General features: G+C 45.8%; 3 protein-coding genes across 3 annotated transcripts in view; 1 reads left to right on the forward strand and 2 right to left on the reverse strand.

Moving 5' to 3' along the window:
• The window catches only part of ALKBH1 (alkB homolog 1, histone H2A dioxygenase), a 19,920-nt gene extending 16,615 nt beyond the window's left edge, over positions 1–3,305 (reverse strand). The window contains exon 1 of the mRNA XM_054024927.1: positions 3,070–3,305. Within this exon, the coding sequence (XP_053880902.1) occupies positions 3,070–3,219 (150 nt within the window). The 5' untranslated portion in view covers positions 3,220–3,305. The remainder of the gene's footprint in view (positions 1–3,069) is intronic.
• Positions 3,304–9,599, forward strand: SLIRP (SRA stem-loop interacting RNA binding protein). Its single transcript, XM_054024929.1, has 4 exons — positions 3,304–3,414; positions 3,818–3,876; positions 7,564–7,671; positions 9,459–9,599. Exons 1-4 carry the CDS (start codon positions 3,339–3,341, stop codon positions 9,531–9,533), a joined length of 318 nt encoding a protein of 105 aa, XP_053880904.1. The 5' UTR covers positions 3,304–3,338; the 3' UTR covers positions 9,534–9,599.
• The window catches only part of SNW1 (SNW domain containing 1), a 21,365-nt gene continuing 15,437 nt past the window's right edge, over positions 9,530–15,457 (reverse strand). The window contains exons 9-14 of the mRNA XM_054024926.1: positions 15,006–15,122; positions 14,177–14,318; positions 12,846–12,942; positions 11,383–11,500; positions 10,411–10,574; positions 9,530–10,329 (exon numbers count right to left, since the gene is read on the reverse strand). Coding sequence (XP_053880901.1) covers positions 10,131–10,329; positions 10,411–10,574; positions 11,383–11,500; positions 12,846–12,942; positions 14,177–14,318; positions 15,006–15,122 — 837 coding nt within the window. The 3' untranslated portion in view covers positions 9,530–10,130. The remainder of the gene's footprint in view (positions 10,330–10,410; positions 10,575–11,382; positions 11,501–12,845; positions 12,943–14,176; positions 14,319–15,005; positions 15,123–15,457) is intronic.

Here is a 15,457-nt window from a genome sequence, read left to right on the forward strand (position 1 = left end):
TCTGTACTGGTGGCCCCTTTCACACAGCAAGCCTCTGAGTGCGACCCCCCCCCCCTTATAAATTAAAAAACTTTTTTGTATATTTAACACCATTATAAATGCTGGAGGCAAAGTGGGGTTTGGGATGGAGGCTGACAGCTCACAACCCCCTATGTAATAACCTCATGACCCCCTGAGGGGTCGCAACGCCATTTGAGAACCCCGGATAAACCGAACTAACTACATTAGTTGGCAGCAGAAAAATGCTATCCAAGAAGGGTGGATGGGCTGCTGGTGCCACATGCTGGGTCTGGGAGCCCAACCTGGCTTTTTCTCTTGGTCCCCCCAGAGACAGATGGATTTTGTTCCCCATGTTATGTCCCTAAAGCAAGGCAAGGATAGCTGGGGCTTTGTGGTAGGTCTGAAGAACAGTCACGGAGTGTCATCATGGGACTCTCTTCTCCTTCCCACCCAGGAAGTTGGGGGAAGCAGAGCCACCACCAAAAAGGGGATAAGTTGCTGGGGTAATGTGTCTCCTCTCAGGAGGGATATTGTGGTGGTGGTAGAGAGTGAGGCTGGCTCTTTGACCCCTGAAAGCTGCTCCAGAAGCCCCTGTTCCCAGATAAATGCATGATGCTGTTTTAGCCAATGTATAGGCCTGGCCTTAAAAATATTCATGTTTAGATGTTTTGGCATTCTGCCAACATTCTCCTGTGCGGTGAAAGTCACGGTGGTTAATTTTTTTTTTTTTTTTTTTTAAAAACAGTTTCTCTCTGAAACTTCCACCAGTATTTCATGGAGAAAAGAAAAGGCACTTCTGTAGCCTGAGGGTTTCATTCCTGCTGAATTTCAAAGGATTACAGCAGGGGTAGTCAATTATTTTTTGTCAAGATCCAAATTTCTTGGTCAAGGTATAGTCAAGGTACAGACTCCAGAGAAAATAATAATAAAAAAAATCCAGTGATGATGATAAAAAAATAGATTTCATGGTCCGTTCAAAAGTATCTGGCAGTCTGGATTTGGCCCAGGGTCCGCCTACTGACTACTCCTGGACTACAACAATCAATCATAGAATCATAGCACTGGAAGGGACCCTCTCAGTCTGCTCTGCTCCAGACTAAACAAACCCAATTTTTTCAACCTTCCCTCATAGGTCATGTTTTCTAGACCTTTAATCATTTTTGTTTCTCTTCTCTGGACTTTTTCCAATTTCTTTGTATCTTTCCTGAAATACGGCGCCTAGACCTGGACACAATAATCCAGTTGAGGCCTAATCAGTGCAGAGTAGAGCGCGAGAATTACTTCTCGTGTCTTGCTTACAATACTCCTGCTATAGATCCCAGAATGTTTGCTTTTTTTTGCAACAGTGTTACACTGTGACTTATATTTAGCTTTTGATCCACTATGAACCCCAGATCTCTTTCTGCAGTACTCCTTCCTAGGTAGTCATTTCCCATTTTGTATGTGTGCAACTGATTGTTCCTTCCTAAGTGGAGTACTTTGCATTTGTCCTTATTGAATTTCATCCTATTTACTTCAGACCATTTTCCCAGTTTGTCCAGATCATTTTGAATTTTAATCCTATCCTCCAAAGCAGGTGTTAAAGCTTTTTTAAAAAGGGTTGCAAGAATTTATTATAGTACAAAGTGTTAGGCAACCTAAATTTGGAGGTTATTACTAGCTCCTACTACGATCAGAATGTGCTCATCACAACGTTATTGGAGGACCACTAAACTTGTCCAAGTTTGTGGATAGAAATTGTTGATCCTTGGTCATATGCAGCGTGTTTCTCTTACATAGTTGAAAAGGACTATGTGTTATTTTAGAGAGAGCGCTTATTTGCCTCTTCTGTTTATTACTCCCCTGAAGTTGTTATCCTCTATTCTTAATGTGTTTTCTCTACATCAGCTAATTTAGGGTTTAGGTAGGAAATAAGCAGCAGATAGATTGACTCTTAAGGAAACAGCTTCCTTTCTGAAATAGTCCTAATAATATACAATTAAAAAAAACAACAACAAGAGGAATACGATCATATTAACAGATTAGGTATAGCTAGTATGGTGCTTTAGAAATGCAGAGAGATTAACAGGTCATGGAAAAGCATTTCTAGCTGGGTGCGTTTCAAAGTTTTCCATGAGGTTCCAGCCCATCACACTGAACACAACTGCCATGTTAAGAATAAATACCCATAAATCTGCTGTTGCAGATGGGAAAAATGCTAGTCACAGACATTGTGATCAACTACTGTTAGTGAAAGATTGTATGAACGTGAGGAGCCAGTGTTGGCTTGTTTACATGGAGGAGGCAGCCACTTTAAAGGTATCATTGTCTATACTATAAATATTCAAGACAAGTATTTGCAGCAAGGAAAGAGGAATATTAACATACATATATAAGGAAAGGAGAAAACTCCAGCCTCTCTGAATACTCTGTAAGCAAACCTGATGGGCTCTTCTAAAAGGCTTTCATGCCAACCTCTAGAGATGCCAATTCTCAGAGTGGTAGCTGTGTTAGTTGTATCAGCAAAAAGAACAAGGAGTATTTGTGGCACCTTAGAGACTAACATATATGAGCATATATTTAGCCCACGAAAGCTTATGCTCAAATAAATTTGTTAGTCTCTAAGGTGCCACAAGTAATTCTCAGAGTGTAGCGCTAGTTACATGGCACCCTACGATTTCCCTAGCGCCCAGCTCCTACACTCAGGCCCTCAGGAGAATTTCCACCTTCCTTGAGCACACAGGTTCCTAGCCCGCGTGCTTGCAGCAGGGAAAAGTTGACAACGCGATGAGGACTCACAACCCAGGAAGCCAAGACAAACCCCCAGCGTCTTTAGCACCTCACGGTTTTGAGCTCATCTCATGATTTTGAGAGGAACCAAACTGACGATTTCCTTAAAGGTGGGCAGCGCAGTGAATAGCCCGGGCCGAGTTGACGCTCCTGTTCCTCCCAGAGCACTTAATGCCCGAGTAGGAGACCTGCGGCTCAGCCGGAATGGAGAACGGAGGGCGTGGGGGGACTTGAGGGCGAGAGCGGCGGCTGGTGACCAGGAGCGGAGAACAGCGGACGCCGGCATCTCCCCACAGTTACCTGGTCCCCCGCAGCGGAGAAATCAATTACGCCCCGCAAGTCAGGCCCGCCCCGCAGGTCCCGCCGCCGGTAGAAACGAAAGAGGCGGCGGAAGGCGTCTTCCCGACCCTCCCGCGCCAGGGCCGCGGCCACCGCCGCCATCTTGGCCATAACAACCTCTCCCTCCCCTCCCCCCCAGACCCGCGGGAGCAAAAGCCGACGGACGGCTCGAATCTGATTGGCTGAGCGGGAAGAGGTCGGAGGTCAGCATTCGCTCTTCTCCTTTCAAGATGGCGATGATGCGCGTTCCCTCCCAGCGACTGTTCGAGCTCTATATTGCGCGGGTCCCTTGGACTCTGGCCACCAGTGAGTCCGGGTGGCGGGGCTGCCCCTTCCCCGTGCCGGCCCCGGGTCTTGGTCTCCAGTCACGGGGCGGTGTGAGGAGCGGGCCCGATCCCCAAGGCCGCAGAGCCCCTTGTCCGGCCCGCAGAGGGGAGTAGGAGCCGGTCCCCGCCCGGCAGTAGCTGTCTCCTGTCCGGGACTCCAACGGCCGGGGCGGCTCCATAGCTCCCCCCCGCCACGCCATTGTCCGCTCCAGCAGAGAGGCCAACCTCGTGGGTGGAGCGGGGCGGGTATCGCGGGGAAGCCTGTGCTGCCCTTGAAGGGGCGTGCGTGTGATGGAGGGATGGGCACGTCTCACAGCGGTAGGGCCTTAGGCACAGGCCCACTGTTGTGGACTTCGTTGTGACTGTACATTTTTCTCCCACAGAGGACCTTAAAGACTATTTTGCTCAGTTTGGGACTATAAGAAAATGCTTGTTGCCATTTGTGAGTATCTGCCTTTCTTTCGCTAATTCTCCCTTTATCTAAAGTAAATTAACACTGCTATTCATGTTATTTATCATATAAGCAACGGGAGCTGGAAAGTATCTATGAATTCATATTGTCCAACTTTCCCCACTAACTTGGGGTTGTTCCCTATGAACAAATGCTTAATTAGTTTAGTCCCCAGTGAGACTTCCACTACTCCTCTTGAGAATTTTTTCCATGGCTTTGTCTATCACTGTTACGGAGCCTTTTCTTGTATTCTGATCAAATTTTCCTCAATTTCGTCTCCTTACTATATTTCCTTGGGTCACCCTAAATAACTCATATACCACTTGTGGTTGATGCTTTCAGATTCTTATAAGCAGTTATAGCTAATATTTGGAAACCTCTTCAGAATGTTAGAAGTGGGAGTCTGGACTTTTGGTTACTATTACCAGTGTGCCTGCTGATGTACTTAGTGAGCTTGGCCACATAACCTTTTGGAGCCTTACTTTACCCATCAGCAAAGTGGGCATCATAATCTCCTATATTCGTTGAACTCCTGTGGTGCAAGATGTTAGTGCAAGTAGGTGCCTTACTTGGTGTTAACCTGGCTTAACTGGATATATGGTATTTGATTCTGTGTGTTAAATAATCTGAAAAGTGATTTTGCTGCTTCACAGCAGCTCCTTGGTAGGCAATGAAGGGGCCAAATGGTGTGGCTGAAAAAAAAAAAAAATCCTTTATTCTGCTTAAGCTGGGAAGATGGTTGTGGATGCTTCACAGATATGGGAAGACACCCATTGTTAGGAAAAATGGCAGCTGGCTGATGCATGGTGGTTCATCTAAACAATGCTTCTGCTGCCTCACTTTTCTCAGTTGTCTTACGTAAAAATATTCTGACTGAATGGTGGTGAATAAATTCCATTTTGAAGGTATAGCAGATACATCTGTGCCTTTACTTTAATTCTATGTAAGTTTAAAATATTTCTCTAAAGCTGTCTTAACTAGTAGGACACTGATTACCAGTCCAGTGTCTCAAAAATTAATATTTCAACACAAGTCTCTTGTCCCCTCACTGATAACCCCAATGTTAGTAAGCTACAGCTAGACAACAAAACAAGCAACCCCCTGAAATTTCTTGTTGTGAACTGATCATTTTACGTAAGAGTAGGTTTAATAAGAATTGGAGACCACTTGGGAAGTGCATGAAATTATTGGGCACTGCAAGGAATCATCTTATTTCCAGAAATAAAACTGATGTCTTTATCACCACTCTTTACGGGACACTACAAATCTCACACTATGACAAGGCTAATGTCTAGACAGAAGATTCAGCATAAGTTAGAAGTGGTGCTGCTGGTCATGATTGAAATTCAGTGGCAGAAATGTGTAGTAGACCCAGGCCTAACTAGCTGTAGCTCAGGCCTGAGGTACTTTGGCAGATTTGGCTATTGTAGCTGGCTTTCCTCTTCGTGGATAGCAATGCGTTTTTAAAGTGGTAAGTCAATTAAAAGGAATTTAGGAAGTCATGGCTTTTTTTTTTTCCCTATGCATCTTGCTTGTCTTCCTAGGAAAGCAGATTGCAATAGTCTCAGACTACTGCTGTAATCCTGTTCCTTCACTTTCCAAGGCTCAGGCTTGTGATTTAGGCCTTGGCTACACTTGCAAGTTACAGCGCTGTAGGGTGACCAGATCACCCAAGTCAAATATCGGGACACGGGGTGGGGTGGGGTGGTCAAAAAACAAAACAAAAAACCCTTCCTCCACAAGCGCTGGAGGGAGGGCCAGGAGACGCAGGGGAAGCGCAGGGCCAGGGTGAGTGACAGTCTGGCCTGGCCCCGAGCAGGCAGGACGGAGAGGAGGGGGGCAGCCCGCGGGGCCAGGCGGCGGCTGTTCTCCCCCCCTGGGCAGCGGGACTCGGGAGCAGCCGCTGCTGCAGCTCCCACTGGTGCGGGGGGAGGAAGCGGACGATGGCCAAGCTCAGCGGCTGTGGCTCTGGCGCCCGGGCCCGAACCCCCCGAGCCTGGGCCTGCTGCGGGGACCCAGCAGCACGCACGCTGCGCCCAGCCACTGGCCAGACACGTCTGGGCTGCTGCCCAGCTGGTGCTATCCCGCGGCGGCCCCTGAGTGGGGGCAGCAGGCTCCAGCCCCCCGTCCCACTCGGGTCCCGCAGGGGAACCAACGGGGCTGGGCTGCCGATGCCTCCGCCCTGGGGCTGCCGCGGGATAGCACCAGCTAGGCAGTAGCCTAGACGCGAGTGGCCAGGGGCTGGGCGCAGCGTGCGTGCTGCTGGGTCCCCGCAGCAGGCCCGGGCGCCAGAGCCACAGCCGTAGCCGCCGAGCTTGGCCATCAGTTGCTTCCTCCCCCCACGGCAGTGGGAGCTGCAGCAGCGGCTGCTCCCAGTCCCGCTGCCCGGGGAGGAGAACAGCCCCTGCCTGGCCTCGCGGGCCGCCCACCTACTGCCCGACTGAGTCCTGCCTGCACTGGGGCCACTCCGGCCCCGTGCTCCCCGTGTCTCTGGGGCCTCCCTCCAGAGCTTGTGGAGGGAGGAGGAATGGTGGGAATCGGGTGGGGGGGGGGGGGGAGAGGGGACGGACGTGAGCACTTCCGGGGCTCCGGAGCATTTCCTTGTTTGTCTAGTGTCCCGACCGCATATTGGTTGGGACGTGGGACAAACAAGGAAATATTGGGACAGTCCCGATAAAATAGGGATGGCTGGTCACCCTACAGCGCTGTAAAGCCTCCCCCAGCGCTGTAGCTCACTCCCCCTCCATACTGGCAGGGCACGTGCAGTGCTGTATCTCCCTGGGTACACCGCTGCAGGTACTCCACATTTCCGAGAGGAATAACAGCGCAGTGGAGTGGCTACAACTCACAGGTGTGAGTGTAAATGCTTGTAGTGCTGCGCTGATCACCTTCTCAAGTGGGCAGTCCTCTCCATTGTTGTGACCAGGCTGCAGGAATGCGGAAGTGCCAGTTTCAAAGCTCATACCTCAGAGAAAAGCAGCTTGCTTTGAGTGAGTAAATGAATGAGCAGGGGGCCAGGAGTTCAGAACTTGCAAAATAGAGAGCTGACGTGCTCCAAAAAGCACACTCTCTCCCCCACACTCCCTGTCACAATCCACCCCCTCCCCGTTTTGAAAAGCACGTCGCAGCCACATGAATGCTGGGATAGCTGCCCATAATGCACTGCTCCCAACACAGCTGCAAATATTGCAAGTGTGGCCACACCACTGCGCTGGCAGCTGTCAGTGTGGACAGACTGCAGCGCTTTTCCCTACTCAGCTGTACGAATACAGGTTTACCTCACAGTGCTGTACAGCTGTAAGTGTAGCCAAGGCCTTAGATCAACCTCCATTTAAATGCTGCCACTTGTGGTAGATAATAGATAATGCCTTCAGTCTTGAACAAATAACCACCCTGTGCTATCCAGCCTTTTAAACTAATGTTGAAAAGACAACGTTTTTGGCTGCTGGCCTCAAGTTGTTGGAGGGGAGGTAGTATCCAGTTAAATTCAAGTTCACAAGGCAGTTGGGCACAAGTATTCTGGAAACGGTATGATGGGCTCCTGAAAAAAAGTATTTAATTTTCTCTAGTGAACTAAGGATCTTTACCATGAAAAACTTTAAGAGGGTGTTGTAACAATGTATATGTAGTACTTTGTCAGTCTATTGAGCTACATTTTATTTTGTATTTGGTGGCTAGGATAAAGAAACAGGATTTCATAAAGGCGTTTGCTGGATTGGATACTCTTCAGAAGAAGGCCTTCGCAATGTATTACAGAAGGAATCCCACATCCTAGAAGGTGTCAAGGTAACAGCTTGTTTTAAATGAACATTTTATTTTATAAAAGAAACTGAACTCTTACCTTCTTTTGAGTAGCCCAGGGTTGTTGAGGTGTGTTCCGTGTGCCTCACCCAACCCAAGTTGGATGAACCATCTAAACACTACAATAGAAGTAATGTAAAATTGACAACTGTAACACTCCAACCTATAACTACTGAGAACTTTCTCTGATGTTATCCCAAACCTCTTTTTCAGATAGCGTGACTAAGTAGATTCTGCAGTGTCTCTTGAAAATTAAACTTCCCTCATGTTAGACTAAAAGGAAGAAAAATTCAGGAGTAGAGGGCTGTCCAAGACAGCCTTGAATGTAGCCCACAGCTATATAAACTTAGGGACAGTCTATATAAGTGGTCCCCAAACTTTTGATGGTTGCGGCCCCCCCTTACCCTGTCTGTGAGCTGGGCTGTGCCTCAGGGGGCGGGGGGAAGAAAGATGTGGACAGGGGTAGAGGGGCTGGGCCTGTGGCCAGGTGTGGCTCTACTCCTGGCCCCAATCCCAGCCCTGGGCTGGGAACAGGGTCAGGCATGGGGCTGGGAGCCCTGGCACAGGTGTCATTCATATAACCACAACTAAAGAGTGGCCTTAAAGGATGGGGATGGACACGCGCACACACACACACACACACACACACGACTTTGAGTGTGCAGGGCTTGGGCTACATAGCTGTTTAACGGCTGTGTAGATGCTTGGACTGGAGTTCAGGCTCTGGGATCGTTTCCCCTGGTAGGGTCCTAGAACCCAAGCTCTAGTACAAACGTTTACACTGCAGTTAAACAGCTCTGTAGACAGAACCCAGAGTCAGCTGGCATAAGCTAGCTGCAGGTGTTTAATTGTAGTGTAGCCATACCTGAAGTAGTCTCATGTAAAGCATATTGCACACATTTATACTGACGGTCAAAGATCTGGATGACACTCCCCATCAATCAAGGCCTTTCCAGCCAATACAGAAGGGCTAGAAGGTGGTGGTTTGGGCCACTAAGGCTATCTGGAAATCCAGCACATGAGGATTCAGAAGAAGCCTGAGGTTTTGTGTCAAAGGGCAGGCATACTCCCTCACCTGAATTTTTCATTTCTTGCTTGTGCAATTCAGTATATTACCTCATGTCCACATTGAATGTATTGTCTCAATGCCCCAAAACTTGTGTGGATAATGCTAGAGTCAGACAACTGAGTTGTCCAGGTTTGATGCAACAACTTTAGAGCAAAGTATCAGAAAAGTGATGACAGTAGAGCCCAACCACTTGCTGTCTCTTTTAGTGGCCTCAGTCACAGGAATAACAAGACACTGGCTCCTGAAGTCAGTGATTGCTCCCAACTACTCCATCCTCTCGGGGGGGGGGGGGGGGGGGGAGGGAGGAGGGGGACTTATTTCCTTACAGAACAAGGCCTTTTGTCAGTATTGTTTGGGACCCTTTCCCTCCTGTGACCATTTTTCCTCCCTGTAGAAGACTATGCATAGGCAGTTTATCCCATTTAATCCTAGACAGTTACTTTCCACTAGTTTTACATGTAGTTCTGGGGAAGCTATTAAGATTTTTCTCCCACAGGGCAGCAATTTCTAACTTTCTTGTTGGGAACCTAGTATCTATACTTATGGCTCCTGAAACTGCAAGTGTAGCAGAGCAAAATACCTTCTGAGAGCATCTGTCCCAGAAGGAGATCAGTGGGGAGGGAGGATATTATGTCAGTTATCTCCTGTTGAAGTTGAATAGAAGTTTCAATTGTGGTTTAAATAGCTGCTTTCACTATTTCAGCTCCAGGTTCAAGAGCACAAACCCAGAAGTTTTCGAAGACGGTATGCAAATGAAGGAGCAGCTGACATGAGTTAGCAGCAGCAGGAGACTTTATTTCACCAACATGTAAAGAAAGTCTAAAATAAACATTACTGATGGGAAGGGTGAGAGTATTTGACTTTAAAACAGAATCCAGCTGTTTCTTCCTGCTGCGGCTGTGAATCATAAGAACTCTATCCTACAAGCTCCCCCAAATTCCATTTATTACAGCTTAAGCAGAGAGTTAGCTATATACAGAAGGAGAACTATCATATTAAGTAAAAGCTTTGCTAGTTTAAACAAAACAACAAAAAACTAAAGCTCCAGGCAAGGATATCTTACCCTGAGAGGCTGGGACAGAGTTCTTGTGAGTGCTGATGGGAGAGAGGGGAGTAGCATAGCTAAAGCCCTGCATAAAGATAATATGCCCCTGAATGGTTCAAAACAATCTTCCCCCTCCCCTGTTCTCCATGGGTGGTTGTCCTGGTTAGAACTTAAAAGAATCATTATGCACATCTGTCTATACTGCACAGAACTGCTAAATTGCTTCATGTATGACCATCCACTGTACACTCCTGCTGATAGATTAAAAATGTCATGAGCATGAAGTCCTAGTTTATAGTCCATTTTTAGTACTCAATTAGGTCAGTCTATTCACTCCTTCCTCCTCTTCTTGCCCTCATGCTCATGTTCTTTAGGGCGGCTACTGTCAGAGGGCCTCTTAGAACCCCCATGCTGTTTAGCTTCCTCCAAGAACTTGTCCAGACCGAAGGGATCTTCCTCAAATTGAACGGGTCCCTCTCTGCCCCTCTGTCTACGGTCTGAGCCAGAAAATTCCTTATCTGGAACAAACCTGCAGCAGAAGAGAGATAATGTTCAATCCAGATTGTTTTAAATGGCACAGGAAGAGACTGAGTTTCTCCTGTTTTCTTACCTATTAGTCTTTATTCGAGCCTCTAAGTCATCTCCATACATGTCTTTGTCCACATTTTTACTAGGTCTGTAGATGTTCTGGGCCATGTCTTTACCGCTTCTCCACGGCTGGTCATAGACATTGTAAATTTCATCCTCTCCTCCAGCAAATCCGCTGTCCATACCCTGAAAAGGAGAAGAGAATGGATAATGTGTGAGGTACTAATCAGAGTAGGATATGAGTGTTTTCAAAAGCTCAGTGAGGTAACATTAAGCTGGTGAATTACAGGGTGGTACAATATATAATGTCTACTGATCATGAACTCTCAGTGCTACAAACATCTGCTGTGTAAATTTTTCTTCTTCCTGGGTCTTTCACAAGAAGTGAGAACAAATAGGAAAAATTATTTTAAAGTCACTTGACAGGAGAACAAAGGGGCACGTGCAGTTCTTTGAATTAACTAGACTTCAGTGATAGTGTTGATTTCAAAGTACAGTTGGGACCTAGTTAAATAAAACTTACTGCAAGTGACAATTGTTTGAGAAGCATTTTCAATATGAGCAGTAAAACATGGAGTTGCAATCTGCCACTTTCCAGCTACTATTAACTTCCTGTTCTAAATCTACGTCTTTACCATATGCCTCCTTGTCTCAGTAGCACATTTCCCTTATTTCTTTATGGATTTGGTGAAAAGTGTTTCAAATGAAGTTCCTTCATTCCCCTCACAGAGGGTCATCATCCATCTACGTATTTAGAGAGTATCCAATCACTTTAGTATCGCAGCACTAAATGAAAGGGAATCAGAACAGCTAGCTGAAGTGGCTCCTGCTCAGTCTTACAACATGTCTGTCTGCCTTCAAAGCTTTCCTCTGTACATCCAGCAGAAAGGGGTCACTAATTCCCTGCACTGGACTGTCCCTACAAAGGGATGAGTTGGCCCAACATTCATGTTTTAGAAATAAACACAAGTGTGAAGGGGTCTCATTTCTTTACCTTGCTCTGGTTGAAAAGTCTCTGGTCATACTGGACCTCATTGGATGTCCGAGGATTGGGAACACCCAGGGCAATAACTTCACTGATATCTCTGTTCTCATTTCTCTGCAGCTTTGACCTGAGTTAAAAACGTAACAAAATTAACATTCTTCACTTGGAAGATAACTTTAATAATTTTGATTAAGATTAAAAATCATGACCTGCTGTTGGAGCTATGACTAAGACAGTTTCCATCAGAAGCTGGATTTTGACCCCACAACTTCCCTTTTTAGGCTGAAGGTTAACGTGGTCTCTTGGCACAGGAGACATTTTGGGGAAGTCATGCTTTAGTTGGGGAAGGCCTTTGAGTTTGCTTTTCCACTGTTTAACATCACATCAAACTGGTTTGGGTTTAGAAACCTCTGTATTTGCTTTCAATAAGAACCAGTACAGAAGACAATCTTAGGATGTTGGGTGGTTAATTTCAGAGCCGATCACCACAAAAATTTCAAAAGTGCAAGCCCTGGGAGCTTAAAAGTTGGTCTGGGCAAACACACAGGCTTAGCAGGTGTAGCCTAAAGAGTTCAAACTTATTTAATTCAAGCAAAATGGTTCAATGAACTGGAACCACATACCGGGGTGAAATCCTGGCCTTACTGAAGTCAACAGCAGGTTTCAAGTTGACCTCAGGTCAGAATTTCATCCCAACTGAGACTTTACATGTTTCCTAGGCTCTGTATCACTAAAACTTTGGTTCACAACTAAATTCCTCAAAATGCTTGCAGAAGTTATAAATGCCTTCAGACAAATGGTTCTGGTTCAGGGTATATACATAAGTTTGAGAGCTCTGAGTTAAATAGCTTCTGATCAAGAAAACTAGCTCCCCAGGGGCTAAGTGCCATACTAACTACTACAAATCTTTCATTAATTGCAGGTATGTCTACACTACAACTAAAAGCCCACAGCTGGTCCATCCCAGCTGACTCAGGCTCCCAGGGCTGCAGGACTGTAGATTTCTGGGCTCAGGCTACAGCCTGAGCACTCGGACCCTCCCACGTCACAGGGTCCTAGAGCCTGGGCTCAAGCTCAAGACTAGACATCTACACTGCAATTAAATAGCCCCTAAGCCCAAATCAGCTGGTACAGGCCAAATGCGGGTTTTTAGTGTTAGTTCCTTACGATCAAAGTGCACATCCTATAAACTCAGTTTCCATAAAGTTAAATGCTTTGCAGACATCCTGTGAAACTTGAGTTTCGTGATCTAGATATTTACTCCAGGAACTTACGCACACTACTGGCAATGCTGATAAAACTTTTAAAATCCTGTAACAGAAAGTGAGGGAGGAATACCAGTGAATACCCTCTCACCAATACAGGTCACCCAAACTTGGCCATGGGTGGAAACTTCTTTACTGTTATTTCCACTGCCTAGGAAGGGAGTTGCATGAATACAGCAATTAGATAAGCTGCTCTTCCTGACTCACCTTTTGTCAGGGGCTGCTCTAGAAAGATTCCTGTCATGCTGTCTCTCTTTGCGACGGTCATGTCTGATTTCATCCCTTTCTCTAGCTTCTCCATCCTCTGTACAAACACATTTAAGATTATCAAATAAGTAAAATCAGAGTTAAACCAGTCACCACTGCAGTAACTGAAATCAGTGTTGATTTGCAGAAGATGAAGGGCTCTACCACTTTTTAAATTAGATGTTTAACAAACTGAAAAAGCAGAATTAAAACATCCCTTTCTAATGACTTTGAAAGCATTTCTCTAACACCTGGGCTTGACAAGACAGATGGAGGATGCAGTCTGTCTGACCCACGTTTTCTTGGCTTTCAGGGGTTTAAGTTAAATCCTCAAGGGATACTTTTCTCTCTGCAATGCCTGGGGATTAACACTTGGCAACTCCCATGGAAGTTAAAGGGTGTCACAGGGATAGGTCCCCATGTACTACAGAAGAGTTATGCTTTGAAGTGTTATTCAAATTAGGTTTTAGTATCCAAAGAACAAGCCCTGGCATGCATGCACTTCCAGCTGTAGAGAAGAACATCCAATAATTGAGTGGATTTATCACCAGATAGTATGTTTGCTCTTTGTAGCTGGTACCTAGATCTTTGACATAATATTTCAATCCAGAGCATACAGCTATTCCAGTACTTGGGATTCATAGTTTAGTAGCTAACAAATCTAGTGTTCAGTGTGAACTAAAGACTGCAGAGTTTTGTTTAAAACAAGCCCAGTTACAGGGATGCAAAAAAATTCCTGTTTGACATCCTCTAAGACTTAAAGAAAAAAAAAAAAAGCTCATTTATGTTTTGTAAAGTCAGATTTGTTCTTGGCCTGTGACTGTCTTATTGTGGGTTGGCATAAAATATGTAACTCAGTTATAGTCGCGTGAAAAGAATCAGAATGGAAATATCGGCACACTCTCGACAACAGAAGTGAATTAGTTTGTTCCCCCCAATCTCTCGCTGCCTTAGCCCCTCCTTTAAGTCAAGGGTAACCTCTACAAATCCATAAAAGCTGCTCCTTGTTGTGGTCAGAGTGCATCTCTAGTTTTCTGAAGAACCTCCTCTGCAGCATTCACTGACACGGGAGCTTGGGGCTCAAAATCAAACTGCACTCCCACTAACCAGCTGAGTTGACTCTAGGTCACTCAAGCTACGAGAAGCATTTGCTGTACTTAGCAATCGCAGTCTGAGTTTAGTTAACATAGGCTCTCATATTCTTCCAACTAGTTTAAAGGGTTCAAACTAACATGAAAGCAACTTTAATATCCTGACAAGATTTCTTGCAGAGAAGGAGAGGATGGATGTACCTTTCTCAGCATGGGTTTTGATTCCAGCTCTCCTCTCTCGGGCTTTCTGGGCCATTTCTCTGAGCTTTTCCTCATGCTTTTCCTTTTCTTTCTGTGCCATCTTTCTCTCCACCTGGGCACGCATCTCCACAGCCTCACGAGCCTGCATGAGATTAAGCACACTTGTTAATATGCTGGTAGGGCAAGGGATGCAAGGAGAGCAACAGCTATGAAGCTGCCCACTAAACAGACTTTGTTTTCAATAGGAACCAGATTGTTAACATGGAAAAAAAAAAAACAGGTAGCCACGTAGCCTAGCAGCTAAGACTAAGGGCATGTCTACACTTACCTCCAGAGCGATCAATCCAGCGGGGGTCGATTTATCGCGTCTAGTGAAGACGCGATTAACTCGACCGCCAAGCGCTCTCCCGTTGACTCCAGTACTCCACCAGAGTGAGAAGCGTACGTGGAATTGACGGGGGAGTGTTAGCAGTCAACCTACCGCAGTGAAGACACCATGGTGAGTAGCTCTAAGTACATCGACTTCAGCTATGCTATTTTCGTAGCTGAAGTTGCGTAACTTAGACCGACTTAGCTTCTTCCCTCCTCCCCCCAAAGTGTAGAGATGGGGTAAGAAGAGAGCCACAAGCTCCCTGGAGACCAGTCCATGCTGAGCTGTTGATTCAAATATCTTGACGATACAACTTATATGTCTCATGTCAGCCCAAGAGGAAGATGGGAGTAGAAAGCTACAACATCACTCAGTTGATTTTTCCCAAGGAAATAAAAATACACAGAAGAAAATAATTAAACCAACCATAACAACACTGAGATTAAACAACAGCCTGACCTTTCTGTCAGCAATGTAGAGAGCCTCAGCCAGCTTGGCAAAGTTTTCATTAATATGAACAGTCTGCAGTCCTCTGCCATCTGCAGCCAGACGCTTGTCTAATGGAATAGTGTAACCCTAGAGTGAAAACAGACAGACACTTCATCACCAGAAAGAAATGTGGAATACTGAACAAGGAAATCAAAACCTTTACCCGTCGTTAATATGCTTCATTGGACTTTCTTTTCATGCATTTGCATAATTATGCTGGAGAATACAAACCTTGTCTCCAGTCTCCTTTTTTCCACAAGGATCATCTATTTTTTCAACTAGCATCTTTTACTGGGATGCGAGTGATCATCTGCAATTGATACATCTCAGCTCTTGACTTTGTGTTAAAAACTAGTGACGCACTGTTTCTGGTGGTAGCCAGTTTTAAAATCTGTGTTTAAAACCTGATTTCTCTGAATTGT

This window comes from Malaclemys terrapin, chromosome 4, assembly GCF_027887155.1.
Source record: "Malaclemys terrapin pileata isolate rMalTer1 chromosome 4, rMalTer1.hap1, whole genome shotgun sequence".
Classification (NCBI taxonomy): Eukaryota; Metazoa; Chordata; order Testudines; family Emydidae; genus Malaclemys; species Malaclemys terrapin.

Excerpts from the sequence above, each read along its gene's own strand:
- SLIRP (XM_054024929.1), top strand. The coding sequence starts at position 3,339 with ATGGCGATGATGCGCGTTCCCTCCCAGCGACTGTTCGAGCTCTATATT. Across the intron at positions 3,415-3,817 it reads CCCTTGGACTCTGGCCACCA|AGGACCTTAAAGACTATTTT; the intron begins GTGAGTCCGGGT and ends TTTCTCCCACAG. Across the intron at positions 7,672-9,458 it reads ACATCCTAGAAGGTGTCAAG|CTCCAGGTTCAAGAGCACAA; the intron begins GTAACAGCTTGT and ends TCACTATTTCAG.